Source organism: Taurulus bubalis (assembly GCF_910589615.1).
Source record: "Taurulus bubalis genome assembly, chromosome: 2".
In the NCBI taxonomy this organism is placed as follows: Eukaryota; Metazoa; Chordata; class Actinopteri; order Perciformes; family Cottidae; genus Taurulus; species Taurulus bubalis.
Genome location: NC_136590.1, coordinates 42,123,648 through 42,140,145, shown reverse-complemented (window position 1 = coordinate 42,140,145; position 16,498 = coordinate 42,123,648). Strand labels below are relative to the sequence as shown.

General features: G+C 43.6%; 1 protein-coding gene across 1 annotated transcript in view; it reads left to right on the top strand.

Annotated features, from left to right (window-relative positions):
* Positions 1–16,498, top strand: part of igsf9bb (immunoglobulin superfamily, member 9Bb) — a gene marked incomplete at both ends in the record, with an annotated part of 96,659 nt that overhangs the window by 49,191 nt on the left and 30,970 nt on the right. Inside the window, 2 exons of the mRNA XM_079235952.1 lie at positions 6,982–7,123; positions 12,923–13,068. Of these exons, the coding sequence (XP_079092078.1) occupies positions 6,982–7,123; positions 12,923–13,068 (288 nt within the window). The remainder of the gene's footprint in view (positions 1–6,981; positions 7,124–12,922; positions 13,069–16,498) is intronic.

The following is a 16,498-nucleotide window of genomic DNA, read 5'->3' as shown; positions in this document are numbered from 1 at the left end:
TGGGTTTACTATTATTTCGCACAGACTGATCGATAACGTACGCAGCTACCAGACCTGTGCACCAACAAAGACTCACAACAGGATCTATATTGATCCACAACAGAAACGACATGAGCCCTCAGCCCACAGTTGTTCTTTGTTATCTCCACCAGGAGAATCATGCATCACTGCCTGTTGATTCCCCGCTCACCTCTCTTAACCGGCCCCCGGCCAGTAGGGGCCGCCAGTGATGACACAGCGGAGTGCAGCGCCAATTGTGGGTTTTATTCATTCACGCAAACACTCCAGCGGTGGTTGCTGCAGACACAGCTTTGATGGGGCGGCTGTAGCTCATGGGGGGAGTGGTCGTTCTGAGACCACAAGGTAGCCGGGACATCCCTGGTCTCCTCATAGTTTGAGCAAGACACTGAACCCCCGGTTGCTGCCCGGGCGCTTCATTGCTCCTTAATTCTAAGGATGGATTAAATGCAGAGACCAATTTCCCCATTGGGTTTAATAAAGGATAATTTATTATTCTTTTACCTGGTGGAGATCTGCACTCTAGGTGTACGTTTCTAGTTTGTACTTAATTAAGTCCCTCAGGATAAAAAAGGTATTTCAAGTGTTAATAAGCATCAATAAAGCTAACTTAGGAACAGTCGCACTTTGAGCGAGCTAAATAAAAACGTGTTGATGGCATAATGTTCACCATCGGTAGCAGAGGCACATCTTGTGTTTCATTTCAAACGTCTACAAATAGAAATGTAAAATAAGACGTTGCGGATTTTAAAAAAGGACTTTCAGATCCGTCTCTCCCAAGTTTCCACTGCGTGGTACGGCACGGCTCAACATCATCTTGGATGGATCCGACTGCACTTTGTCAAGTACGGCCCAGTGTGCGTAGTGTAAGATGTGGGTTTGTCTGGCGATTTTTTTAAATTTAGGTTGAGTAACCGTGGCCATTTAAAAATGGCGGGTTTAATGCTGTATGCTGTTACGTGGTGGACCCAAATGCCAGAGCAACGGTTGAAAAAGTAAATTTATTTAAACAAAAACGAGGATTGGCTTCCAAAAAACACTATATATGAACATCAATCAGACACAATCAGATCACATGGGCAGGAAGTGCAGGGGACAGAGGACACAAGAGGCACAAACTACAAAATAAAACAGGAAGCCATCCAACACCGTGACATATGCACCATATTGCCATCCCATATTATGAACAATTCTCTCTGACCGGTCCGCCTGGCGATAGAGGAGGTGGACCAGCGGACAGAGACACCAACATCGCGGGCCCTTGAGCCTTTCTCGTGGCTGAACCATAAAGTAAACAGCATTAAGTGAAAGCCTGACTTCATCTGAAATGTACTGAAGCTAAATATATCTCTTCCCTGCTGGTGTGAAACAGTCACAACCTCTGTGATAACAGCGCGCTGATCCCCCGAGCGTGCTATCACATTGGTGTGAAACACAGCCGGCTGAGTAGAATTTAAATAGTGCATGATGCAGCAGTACGTTCAGGAGTGGGACTAGACTGGGACAGGAATTAGTTTGGGAGCGGCTAACAGCTGCATTTTACTGCAGCGACGTTTAAGACGAGACGTCTGAACAATTGCATTCGTACATCTGAGCAGTTTATTATTCATAGAGGCCTACGGAGTAAAAAGAATCAGAGGATGAGAGCGCTTCACGCCCGTAGCTCTAAGTGAAATGTCAGCTTCCGTAGCTATAACAATCTGTCTGTATCCGTCCACGCTTCGCCACCAAATCAAGACTCATTTAGCACATTAATCATTCGTTGTCTGCGACGGGCGGCAACATCATGCACACATCAGTGCGCAAAGTCACCTTTTTTTGTTGTTTCTCCCTCCATAAATTGAAAGTAAACACAGTATCAAATGTGTGTGTGTGTGTGTGTGTGTGTGTGTGTGTGTGTGTGTGTGTGCAGCGACCTTCGATTGGATACGCCTCACCAAAGAGGATAAATGATAGAGCGGCAAACATGGCATTCCAGGTCACCTCATTTCAAGATTGCTGCCCCGGATCAACACAGCTGAGTGGTCATGACCTCATCTGAACTCGGGCTTGATCTCTTAACTGAAATATTTTCACCGAGCTTTTTCACCACATTGATTCCTATCATTCTTGTGGAAGTTCAACAAAGGAGCAAAAGACAGCAGTTAGAGAGCAGAAGAAGGACTAGGAGCCCTGCGGCTGGCTGGCGGCCACATGACGCTCTGCCAGACCAGAGAATGATGCTGAAGGGCTTCCACCGTGCTGTTTGACCTTCACGCTGCAGAATGATGTGCCGGCTTTGTTTCACAGCCCTCTGCTGATTGGCCTGTCGCAACAATGATTATAGCAACATATCGTAAGAGATATGAACATGGCCGCGATCATTTGGACCCTATAAACTCATTGTGCGATATATGGACATTGTAAATGTTACCTTATCAACTTATATATATATATATATTGACTTATTGTATGGTATATGGAAATAACGTCAATCATTTTAGCTTATCAGACGATGAACAGGCCCGTTTTTACATAATTGACTTGATTGGATATGACCTCAATCCTTATTACATTATTGATTTATCATACAATATATGTCTATGACCTCATAATAACATAAACAAGAAAGAAAAAAAACTATTAGGAGTATGAAGAATGAGTTAACCTCAAGCAGCTTTGGGGTGTTTTTCTCTCCTGTCACATTTTTCTCTCCGAGGCCTTTATTTTCAAGTCCTGCTCCTCTGTGGAAACAGCACAACCACGGCTAGAGGTAAGAGCTCTCAGACATGTATGTAGTGCAGCATAACACAGTTACAATGACATCAATCATAAAAGAATAAATGCAAGATGAATTTCTTTGCTAATATATTTTACAAAAATGGCCGAACAATGTAATCTATATATCCAACATCGTTCCAGCGCCCACAAGTGCGACCAAAGTAGGGTCGAAATGGAGGCTTTACGTGCTATATATATATTGAGATATTCACATTTGTACAACCTCTCCTTCCAGCCTCTCCGCTCTGAGCTCAGCAGCCTGCACTTTAGTCAAAGTTTCACTGATTTTCTAATACGTGACTGTTGGTCTCATTCGACTCAATCATGGCTTCCTAGTTGCGCTGAAGAGTTTCAAATTAAATGCTTTCCCCAGGATGTGGTCACTTCAAACGGTTTATTCAGGACCAGATTTGTAGAATAAAATGTTTTGGATAAAATATCACAAAATTTCACAACATGAGCCCGGTGCTGGAGAAAAGAAGTGTCTGCGTTTTCGTATGTCGCTCGTATTCGTGTCAGAGAACAGACGGCGAACGTGCTCACAGAGGTCGCGCATTTGCTTTGGCGACTGAGCACCAAAGGCGGCGCAGAGCCGGAGCACTTGTCTGACCCCCGTCCTGTATAATTTACGGGAGAGACGGATTAATAGAGGCCCTCCTGGAAAGCCACTGAGCAGCAGATCAGCTAAGAGACTACAGTGCCAACAAATCTCCAGCACTCAGCTGGTTCCAAATAGGGCGGGTTGGCACACACACACACACACACACACACACACACACACACACACACACACACACACACACGCGCTCAAACACCAACAACACTGTCATCCAACACAGCTCTAGTCCTGCTTGTCCTGCTAAGGGGCTGGCAGATGGAAATGCTTTGCCTGTTAAAGGATCAGGCCGTGGGCTACAGATCAGTATTAACATATGGGACGAGCAGTTTATAGTTGCAACAGTGGCTAAACACAGCTGTATGTGTGTGTGTGCGTGTGTGTTTGTGCATATGTTGGTCGTCAGGACACAGTGTTGAAAGTTTGTTGTAAACCAGCCTCTCAGACGCTGTCAAAGCTGGACGTATTTATACCTGACAGTCTGGGTAACATTCACAGACTGAGGGTTTCTCATGAGAGGAACGCTCCGACAAGGTACTGCTCTGCGTCTACAGTTCCTGGCAGTCGTCCTAATTGGAGGAGGAGATGCTGCTTTTGTCTCCTGTCTTGGAACTACGCTGAACATACAGGATACTTTCCAAGAGAACGCTGCGCCTGCTGGAGATCATTTTGGGTCATATTGCAACGCAATGATGAGTGCCATGAAATACTTTTTCTATTTATACAATGATATTCTTTCAGCAAACTATTTTAAACTGATATGGAAATGATTAAGTGTTGGCCTGAGACTCCTTACCGTTCTCTATGAAGTTACCGTTTGTTCTCATTGGAGTTGAATTGCATACATTTTGCAAAAGTCCAAAGATTCATTTCAGAAAAATCCGCCAGATTTGATTTTTTGAAATAAACACCTATTATAATACAGATTTTGGGCATTTTACTGAATGCCTTTTTATGGCAACACCATTATTATCAATACCTTTAAGGTATCAGCTGAAATAACACAGTACTAAGAAGTATTGAAACTCCTCCAGTCAAACAATACCAGCAATCGATCCTTTTTTGTACCCAGATCTAGAACAAAAGGTTTGAATGGCTCTGCTCGCAGCCAATCAAGAAAAAGCATTGTTTGATTTAATGACGTTTGATTGGCCAGGTGTAAAGTCAAGAGCGCCGTATTTACGGAATTGGCGGTCCAGCGTGCCGTGATGCCACCAACACGTTGAAAAGTATGGCTCCGCTACACATGTGGGGTCTGAAAATAAACGTGGTGGTGGAGGCATTTAGTGACGCCGTAGAGGGCTCTGGTAGCAGCAGGGACCTGTCAATCAAAGTAAGTGATTTACTAAATGAACATCATGCTGTATTGAAAAAGACTTGAAACTAAAGATTGAGACCATAAACTCATGTTTACAAGATAGATAACTTATGTAACTTTCATACAAAACAGATGTTCGCCATCTCATCTTCACGGCATTGGAAACTTACTGAGCGCTCCCACAATGTGACACATTCCCACGCTCCAACAGCAGCCTCTTGGTCTTCATGCACGTCCCTGTTCAGAGGAGCATCCTCCCGCTCACCCAGCCGAACAACACCCAGCGTACCTTCATCTGTTCCTGTCAGTTCCCCGTGACCCCCCTCCCAGCCGAGAGATGGGCCGCTCCGCTTCAGTATCAAACGAATCGTCAAGCCAATCTCTCTTTGTTACTGTCACAGCACGCCGTCGCTCTGATGTCATCGGCAGCTCGCGGTTTTCATATGTTTTCTCTTGTCAGATATCTGACCAGCCGACAACCGTCCCTGCTCACGAACAGGTGGCATTCATGGAGCTGAAACCAGCGATTTATGACAGAGAGAGTTGAGATAGTTCGACACTTTCAGCTCGGGCTAAAAGTCACAAGTTACCAAACGGTGTCAATGGAAGTGTCTCAACATGTCGTCTGTTTTTCATCCGGATACGAGACACTTGAAATTAAATGAAGTGTAAACGGAATCTAAGTGAATCTGGCTTGGGAAGAAACGTATAACTAAGCCTCACAAACGAACAAGGGAGGTTTTGGATAAGAATATGAAAATACCTGCGCAAAAGGCCAAATAAAATAAAAGCTATCTCCTGTCTTAGCTTTTCTTCACTGGCTGCATGTTCAGCTTTAGGTTTAGAGCCTTGAACCCAGAGAGCACCGCAGCCGTTTCATCACCAGTTACCTCCTCAGCCTGAGGATTTAGGGTCTGGTAGCACTACTCCTCCCTTTTGACCCTCGCTAACCGTCTTTTGAGCGCGAGCTTTCGAGTCTCTTCATCCTTTTTTTTTCTTTCGACTCATCCAGGCCAGTTGAAGTGACCTGGTGCTCGACCTGCTCCGACCTGAGATCTGCTCGGCCCATCTCCCCAGCTGTTGAACTTCCTTATCGTAATTGGACTTTTTAAGCTTATGCCACTTTTCCTGTTGCGTGAAAATTTGCATTCAAATGAGATCTTTCACACAAAACGGCTCAGTCTGCCTGAGCAGTACTTATGTGTAGTATTCTCTATTTTGGGTGGCACTGCCATGCACGCTCACTAAAGTGGGGCTCTCATATAAATCCAAACACCCAGCGTATGGTAAGTAGCGGAAAGTAGACGAATGTATATGCCGGCCAAACTCGGCACGCATATATATGGACGTATTATGTTGGGGAACGACTGCAAATCATGTGTCAGAGGGTAAATATATATCCATGCGTGCCAGGACGATGATCCATCTGGCCCAGCAAGGATCACTCAATAGATTCTCATAATCCTTCACTGAGTGCAGAATAAGTATGTGATATGGCTCTGAGGTCTTCCACAGAGTGGATGCACCGGTGTTAATCCCTGTGTGTCTTCACAGCATGTGCACATGGCCATAAATACCCCTCCACGACCCTCGCCAGCTGTTAACTAATTACCGTGTTGTGTCTGCAGTGGGTGTGACGCGGCCGAGTGGGAAGTTCCCGGCGAGAGAAGTCGTATCCGCGTCACGTTCCTCCTGGATTATTGTCCTGAACGTGCGGCATATGTCTCATGTTTTAACATCGCTCTGGTGCAAGAACACATCGATCCGTTCTGCTTGAGAATTTAGAATTCGAACCAATGATTAAAGATTGAATGTTTGATATTTTACACACGTTGGAATAGTAGTTTGAATTTTGAATAAAAGGTGACAGCACTAGTCCCTACATTTAAAGCAAAGAAATCTTTAGTTCTCCATCGCATATCCCAGAAGCCATTCACCTAAACTACTCGACACTCAGCGGGTGTCGTTGAATGTGAATATGTGAATATTAATAAACTTTTGATAAACAAGCGATGGCGCATCCCCTGCTTCATGCTCTATTTGACTCTAAATGGACCATCATTGCTGTATTGAAGAAGACTTGAAACTAGAGATTGAGACATAAACTCATGTTTACAATGTTTACTGAGGGAATAAATCATTTTTTTAATTTTAAACACTCCTCATCGGCTTCACTCGGTGTTTGTACCTGTGTCCTCTATTTTAGCCTCATCGGAACCATGAAATCTCCTCAATGTGTGTTTATCAAGCTTGTTTTTGTTCCCACCAGGCCCTCCGTTCATCGTATCGCCACCAGAGAACATCACAGTGAACATCTCGCAGGACGCCTTCTTCACCTGCCAGGCGGAGGCCTACCCCCGCAACCTGACCTACACCTGGTTCTGGGAGGAGGACAACGTCTTCTTCAAGAAGTAAAGTTATGATCGGTCTCCTTATTGTCTCTCATATCACCTCACCCGTCCGTCCCTACTGCTCCCCGCCGTCAGGAGGCCTGGGTTGCGATGGGGGTTTTGTGGTGGAATCACTAGACAGGAATGTTCCAACTTTAATTACATTTTTCAAAAACACAACCAAAGGCCAACAGTGTGCAGATTGAAATATGCCCTCTGGGATTGCATTTACTTTAGGAGAGTCAGAAAGGCTGAACTGATTGCTTAAAGTGGCGTTTTGGGGTTCAGAGGGTTAAAGACGAGATGAAATGAAGAATGCTCTATTATACTATTATACTGTGCACCTATTAACAATATATGCAGAAAAAACATTCTTCCTGTCAAACAAAATATCACATGTGCTTACGTGATACAGTAAAAGCTCCTTTCAGACATTCGTTCTTCAAGTACTGTTTAAATAATTTGTGGGTCTGATGTCTAGAGGCCTTTACAGACTGGCGCACTCCAGTGCATTTTATCGGCCTGTTGTTTTTGTCATGAGTACTTTCCCACAGAACGCAAATACTACTCTCCCAAAATGCAACGTGATTTTTTTTCTTCTTTTTTCTGGAGATTTTCTGAGCTTTCACTCTTCTAATAAAGGGATCAACCAATCACGTTAACCGGAACGGAGAAATAAAATAAGTGGGGGCAACGGTGGAATGTAAATGCAACTAAGTACATTTACTAAATTACAGTACTTACGTACAATTTTGCAGTACTTCCATTATAATGCTACTTTATACTTCGATGGGGTTTATCATGAAAAAGAGTGTTTCGCTCATCCTGTGTGATGGATCTCCAGAAATGTCCGTCAGTTGGCACATCATCCTCCGGTGTCACGAGCGATGATGACATTTCTCCCGCTAATGCGTAGAAGCTGTTCAGACACACACAATGCACTTGTCCATTCTGCTCACCCACAAAGCGCCCCGCAGCCACCGAAGCTCTCAGTAAAGTTCGGTTTGTGATGCACATTCACAATGCATCATATTGCATCAACGTCCGCTTCAATGCATTGCTTTTTTAAGGAGACGGAGCAGACGGGCATGAACCCAGCTCTCATGCGTAAGTGTAAAATAGCCCAACAAAGGGAGGAGCGCTTCTCTTTTCTTACTGGTATGTCCATTTCATGCCGGCTCAAATATTATTAAATTATGGCAAAATAGCAAATGGTCTTGAAAGAGAATACTGTAATAGATCGTGTCCACTTTGAAAACATTAAAACTAAGGACATGGGGGTAAAATCAGCACTAGTATGTTTATTTCTACAGGTGCAGAGGTCAAAACAACACAGTGGAATCTACGTTAAAATCTATATTCATCGTTCAGCAAATACCGACTAAACTCATGCTTTTCGTGTGACCTGCACTGCAGCAGGTCACAAACTCTTTCACGCCGCCGCTTATCAAAAATGCAACTAGTTTTGCAACTTTAACGCGATGCAGTGAACATAAATACTTCAGCAGGGACTTGACCCCTCCTTGGCCGTGAGCACTTTCCTGCAAATATCGCCGTAGTTTGGTTGCATCCACACTCGTTGCTCACTTCGCACATGTGTGTGTACTTCAGCAGTATTCTGTCTTTGCAGATGTCTGAAGGGTCACAAATAACAGGGGAAAGAAAATAGCAGTATGCTTTAGCGTTGCAATATTATGTTTTGTGATACTGTATGAATTTAATGAATAGTTTACATACAAAGAGTTGTGGCAGAGAGTGGCCCTTTTCTCAGATGTCCTTATACTACTACAGTTTCCCTAAAATGAGATTTTTTTGTAATGCAATATTTTGCCTTGCTTACAGTATCGCAATATAACGTGATATATTGACTCGTAACCGCTGTATCACGATACGTACATACAGCCAATAACTAACCCTAAAGATAAACTATTTTACCAACTGGGAACCAGGTTCCACAATGTAACCGGCTATCCGTCACATGTAGACTGTCACTGATGTACACTGTCACTGATGTACACTGTCACTGATGTATACCGTCACTGATCTATGATGCAAGGCTGCTACACAAGGCCACACATTTTCTTGCCCTTCTGTAATCCTGTGCCAGTGGCTGCAAAGCTCTGGTTTTCATATACATGATATTCTGCACACAGCTCGATTAATGTCCACAGCAGGAGCTGCAAGTCTGCTGGCTGCAAAGGTATATCTGTAAAACACAGACTGTAAATGCATTCAACCTGTTCGCAAACTCTTTCCATTAAATATATATATATTCCAATGTTAGGTTGAAGGATTTATTGATACAGATACCAATGATAATTTTGCTGGATGCAGAGATTTCAGACTTTTAAAATCCCTCTAATCCACCCAGCTTGTAGGCTTTGTGTTGGAAGTGAAGAAGGGGATCACAGAGATCTTGGTTCATGCTTCACTCATCGTCACACACTGTGCCTGCAGATTTTTCAGCAGCACTTTTATACTCCAAAAATCCAATTTCTCAAGGTGCTCGACTATTGAGAGACCTGATGTGTGTGTGTGTGTGTGTGTGTGTGTGTGTGTGTGTGTGTGTGTGTGTGTGTGTGTGTGTGTGTGTGTGTGTGTGTGTGGAGAACTACATGAAGTCACAGTTTCTGGAACTACTTCTGTGAAAAGTATTAATTTAAATATGGTTAGAATGTGACGGTGGAGGAATTTGGTTTTTGACAAACAAGTCTGACATAAATTAGTTAAAAATATTAGCATGACTGTAACTCCAAAAATGTTTTATTATACTTTGCACTGTATCAAAACACTGGATCCAACACAAGTGCATAATTTACTGCAATGTTTCTCAAATGAGAGTACTGGTACCCTAGGGGTACATTGGAGTACTGCAGGGGTATGTGAGATTTAAAATAAAAAAAGGAATAAATGATCATTCATAGTCATGCACAGTTCCTAAAATAATCATAATATAATATGGTCAACAAAAACAAGAAATGTGAGTTTGTTTATTGCAACCGCTTACTGCCATAAACTGTCAACAGTAACTTGGCTAAAACATATTTAAAATGCTGTTCATTATTGAAAACTGTTTGTGAATCGCTAATTTACAGGATAAGCCTCTTGAGACGGCTCAAAGTCAAGAGAGTCATGTGAGAAGTCATTACATTTGACCAGCTGTTGGGTGGTGCAAGAACATACATAAACACAAAAACATGATTTGAAGTAATAAAAACAGGGCTACCCGTTTAGGGTAAGGGGGTTTGTAACCACACACATCTTTCATGCAATGCAAGCTTTTTGTTCAAACTGAAACTGAAATAACTGGTGACATCACCATTGCATCATCAGGGTTATTTTCCCAGGAGACACCCTGATGGGTCTGAATTGAAATGGATATTTCAAAAATAAAAGCTGCATTATTTTTGTTGATAACATTTTAAGTAAAATGATGGGACTAAGTAAAATGTGTTGTGACCTGTAAAGAATGTCGATTCATTTATTTTTATAATGGCAATAATTGAGACGGAATGATGAAAGCTCAGAATCAATAACGACTGTAACAATTATATAAACAATATATGATAAAAATAGCTTTTAATAATAAAGATAAACCACTGTTTGAGATCTTTTAACTTGTTGTTTAGAGCCAAGAAGCATACTGTAGGATTTCCCATAATGCAACAAACAGCATCCTCCTTTTCTGTCTTTCAAATTCCACGCTCCCAGTTTGTATTGCCGGCATTCATCTTTTCTCTCCCTCCATCAGACATGTGTCTTTATTTGGACACAGGGAGCTGGGATGAGTAAAAGCCAGTCCTGATATTTGGGTCTGCTGACTTTTGACCAGCCCCTTGCAGTAGCCAAGGCAACAGATATTTAGCATTAATTCGCTCTGCTCCCTCCTCGGCCTCGTTCCAAGTCAGCGAGTGCAACGAGGTGGGGAGGCTCGCGGGACGAAAGGACACCATCCTTGCCGGAGACCACACACATTTGTTGTCATTTAACCACTGTTGTGGTGTCACTTACACAGGATTCTTTTTCTTTTTTTTTAGAGAGCAGGATTTCTGCTGGTTGAACAGAGAATACAGAGGCGTTAAAAGCAACGCATCAAATCAGTGATCATTTGCAAATTGGTTGTGATTGCAGCTTTTAGAACTCACATTTTAGAGAGCAACATGAGCGGAAAACAACAATCTATTGGCAAAGGCAATCATTTGTCATAAGTCCACCCTTCAGTCCTCAGTCATTCTGCAGGAGCAACAGAGTCTGCATCACCTGCCCTGTCTGGAGGGACTCGGCTTCTTCCACTTGCTGATTGGATTGTATATTGAAGATTGATGGGATGATCGATAACTGTTTTTTTCCAACACCAATATTAAGGTGATTTGAACGACCTAACTAGGAGAACTAGGAGATGTAATGCTTAGACTCTGCGCCCTGCTGTGCATACAGAGATGTTTCTGATGCAGCAGCATTACCTTCCACTAAGCTCATCAGCGCCACTGATGATTGATTTAAATCCTTCATTACAAACCGGTTTGTGTCTCTTTTCCATACGACGGCTCACCGAATGTCATTTTTCCACTTTCAAAAGCTTTGATGGACGTTGTTGAATGAAGCTTTGCATGTCTGTTGTCACATCTTATGACTGTTGTCACCCTATAAATGTCTGGAAAATATGGTTTTGTCTTATTTTGGTAATATAAATGTAATTTATGCTGCCCGGCAGCCTCATTAATACAGGAGCGTGTCCCGCTGGTGCAAGCGAGCGACAGTATTCGACTGCAGTGAAAATGTTGTTTTTGAAAGGCTAACCGCCAACAAATATGGATTGTAATATTTTGTTGTTTTTTGGAAACGATTAAGATGGACCATTGCACGGAATGCTTTCTGAGTCATTAATAGTAAGTCAGCAACGGAGCTTTAAGCTACTATTTGGTACAGCCCCAGTTGTGGATATGATTTGAATTGTGATATTAAAGGTAAGATAAAAACGATAAAGGGAAAACGATGCTGTTGCATTGTCACACCACACACACACACACACACACACACACACACACACACACACACACACACACACACACACACACACACACACACACAGAGACATAATTCTAAAAGGGAGCCGTTGCTTGACTAGAAGAGACTTTGCTTTTATACAGAATGCTTTTATTATAATGATGTTTTAAATAACATGTTCACACTCTTTCATATAAGTCTATTCACGTTACTTTAACCGCATTTCTTGCAAAACGCTTCAAGGTTCAAATGATTCCAAATGATCTGTCAGAGCTGAGCTACGCTGCTCGCCGTGTCATTTCTCTCACAATAGCGTGGGCGCTGACTCAGACGCCGATAAGCTGAAGAATGAGGTACTCAGCTGTAGGAATGTGCATCTGGTGGGCCTCCCGTCCACAGGAGATCAGCTGTGCAGCGTCAGTGGGGACTGACTCGCATCTCATTTATCCATCGCTTCACCTTGAGCGGCTCTTTCTGCTCATCTTTTCCTTATTTTGCATTGTTTCTTTACCATCGTTTTATTGGCGTAATGCTTGCATGTGTTCTCTTGTTGCTGTGGATGTTTTTTATAGCCGTGCCAAATATACTCCGATTTTGATCAAAAGTAAATGATCGTGAGGTTTTATGGTTTTATTATTATTATGTTATATGAGGGCCAGTATTCTGTACTGGAAGATAATTGTTCTAATACGTCTTATTTTGAAGTACCTGGGCTTTTTCTTCCTTCTCTCCACTTCTTCTACAAGATGACAGTGTCAGGTCAAGTACATTTAGCTGCCAATCTAAACGTTTCCATGTTCTCCATTTCCACAGTGACCTAAAGCGCAGAGTCAGTATTCTCATTGACGGTTCCCTCATCATTGCCCAAATCAAGCCAGAGGATGCTGGGAAATACACCTGTGCTCCCAGCAACAGCCTGGGCCAGCCACCGACTGCCTCTGCCTACCTGACAGTGCAATGTGAGTGTCTGACTCTTCTTCTGCTGCATGTGCTGAACTCTAGAGGGTGTCCTGCTCCACTGAGAGGGTCAATCTCTCTTCTCTTTGTCCTTTCTGTGTATTTGGGTCAAAGCCACGGCCACCTCAACTCTATTAATACCTAAATCCATCCTAATCATGCTGGATGTCCACTGCAGGAAGATGGATAACTTAAAGCCCCGGAAAACGTAGCTTCTACCAAATAGGCCGCAATCTAAATATGAAGAGGTTGACATTAAAAAGGTCTGTTTCTTCAGGACTGTGAGGGTGTGATTTGATCACATTTGACCAAACCAACTTTCATCAGATCAGATTGCTGAATGACGATTGGTGCGCGGAAGATTGTGACATCACTAGGGCTGCGGCGTATTTTCTATCGATACTTCTATCAGCTGTTTTACCGAATTAATTGAGTAGTCTTAACAATTAATTTTCCTCCGAATAAAAAAAATCAAATTCACCATTTCTTGCAGTTGATTTGGTTTTGAGAAACCGAAGGCTACGTCATGGATTCCTAAATAAAACGTTCACGATCATCTCCTTTTTTCCCAGCTGAGCCCCGCCCACTTCCAACGAGCAAGAAACCCAGAAATAGATTTTTGTGACGTGGGTTCAAACTAGAGGTTCGTGGCTTCATAAAGCTTTCCGTCACTCAGAAAGTTGGTGAGGGAAAATACTACATCAGTAAATAAACTGTGGAAAAGTGACCCCACAATAGAAAATGGTTGAGGATCTTTAGTGAGCTTTTCACAGTGCTTCATTGGACTCATGAACACTAAACAGGCAGTGACTTAAATAAGATGCCAATAGTCATGAATACACAATGGCACGCAAGGTACACAGTAAAAGAGAAAACATAGAAATGTGTATTCAGTAAATGGGCAGACCATTTACAATCACTTAATTATTGTTATTATGTTCTATTCTCAACTATTTTATCATTACAAACAATAATATTTGTATTGTTTTGTATGTATAATGTATATTATGTACATTTAGCAGTGTCCACAGTAAACATAACATGCAACTGCTCAATATTTTTTGGATAATGATGATGATGTGTACGTGTACGGCTTTTGAACAATAGTTTTAGTTAGACTTTCTGTCTGATTGCCTTTAATCAACAGGTCAATTTATTGTATTTCAGTTGACATCAAAAGCATTAAAACACACGATGGAATCTGTTCCACATGAAAAGTGAGACGTGATCCTCAGCGTTTCTGTCGTGATAACCACGTCTGTCCTCACCAGGCTGACTGATAGTAGACATCTTCTGGATAAAAATAGCCTTCAAGTGGGCCCCATGAGGAGTATACTGCTTTGTGTTATTTTATGGTTAATAAACTTCACCCTGAGAATAAACATATGCCTACAGAGGAACAGATTTGTGTGATTTAAACAACTTCCAGTGGAAATTATGCTCAAATAAGCGCTCCCATTGTGGGCGAGTGACTGTGCACCTCTGTGTCTGTCCACGGCGTATCTCACATGCTACTCACACCTATCAAAACATTGTTTATTGTTTGTTTTGTGCTGCCATTGGCTGCCTGCCGACTCCTCACTCGCCCACCCCTCTTCATCGCTCTCTGTGTGGATTGGCATCTAGGCTTCTTCTCTTGATTATTAGTCTCATAATACTAGACTCGTTTACAAAACTTTGCCTCAAACATCAAATAGTTTGACTTCACAATAAGTGTAGACAGGTCCAATAACAACCGTGTTGCGACATCACAAGGCTCCTGAAATATTCCCATTCAGTGTTATCGGCTTCTGTAAATGTCAATCATGATCCCTCCCCAGCCTTTTACAGGGAGCATTTAATCAAGTAGCGCTGTGCGTGTCATGAAAACTTAAAAAGAATATCGCTCAAGAGTGTGATGTTTGATGACTAGTTGTCGGCACCCAGTTTCTGTGCGTAATTGGACGTTTCTGGCCAGCAGCATCAGGAGTGTCAGCGCCGACACTGCTGTAGGGCTGCTGTCCCAAAAAAGAAGCCGCGTCCTCTGCACTGTGGAATGGATTTGGACACTCCAGCGGTCTCCAGGCGAGCTCTGCTCCACCTCTCAGCCAATCCCGTCCCAACAGCCATCGGCTCTCTCAAATCCACTCTTCTATTTTTCCCGGTCTGCTTTCCGCCTCTCCCTCCTACTCCCTCTCCTTCGCTCCTCTTCCTCCCTCCCTTCTCACTCTCTTCATGTCTCATTTGTACTCATTTATGTGTATGTATTCACATGCACACCGACACACTCTACACCCTCCCTTCCCTCTTCATCATGGGTTGCCGCCTCCTCGTTCTCTCCTCCCGTGAAACACTCAGTCCGTCCCTCACTCGGAGCTCCAGAATCGCGGCGAATTTGTCACTTCGTAAAAAGCATCTGTCTCCCGTCAGGGAGGCGGCGGCAGGACGGAGGCAGGGCGGCGTTGACATTTTTTGGCGACCGATGACCAGCCACCGGCAGTAGTCACGGCAACAGACATTTTGCATTGCTTCGCTCTCCTGCCTCCTTTGATGCCTGTACATTAGATGGTTAGTGTGTGAGTTTGTGTGTGTGTGTGTGTGTGACGAACAGAGGCGGGCAACACCAGTCGTGAGAAGGAGGGGCAAGTGAGAGAGGGGGGATTACATCATCGCTGTAAGACTAGGGACTTTTCCCCATCAGACTGCAGACTGCTCTCTCCATCCTATTCTCTCCATCCTATTCTCTCCTCTTACTCTCCTTTTGTTCCTCTCTTTATCCCTTCCTCTCAATCCTCGACATTCGCTCTCCCCACATGTGTTTGATGACCTTCTCGTCCCCATCTGCTTCACTTCTGTTTAAATCTCTCTCTCCCTCAGTCCCTGTCTTACTCTCCCCCCCCCCCCCCCCTCCCCCCAAGCATCTTGCAGTAGGGAAACCGGCGTGTCGTGAGCGATAGCGCCGTCTGAGGCTATATTTAGAAACTTGGCTGATTTTCTCGTCTGTGGCGCTCCTCTGGGCATCTTTGCGGCCGTGGTTAGGGCTTCAGGGGACAGCGGCTGTAGAACAAAGTTGTTCTGGCGACGGTGCGGCCATTCGATCCGTCGCTGTGTTTCAGTCCCTCCATCTCCTCGTGTCACGCACTCGCTCACTCACTCTCCTCTCCTTTTTTTGTGGCTTTCACAGTTCACGTCGCCTCTCTCTCTCCTCTCTCTCCTCTCTCTTCCACCGGCTCCTCTCCACCTTACGTCATCCAGTCACATCTCTCTCGCTCTCTCTCACCTGTCCTCTTTCCCACGCCGGGGCTCAGCCTCTCTTGTCCTCCTCCTCCTCCTCCTCTTCTCATTCACACTATTCCTCCTTCTTATCACCCACTGCCTACTTTGAAGCTATCCTCCTTGACCTCATTTAGGAGCCACGCTGTTCTCTCCCCTCTTCAAAATGTAGGATTTAGA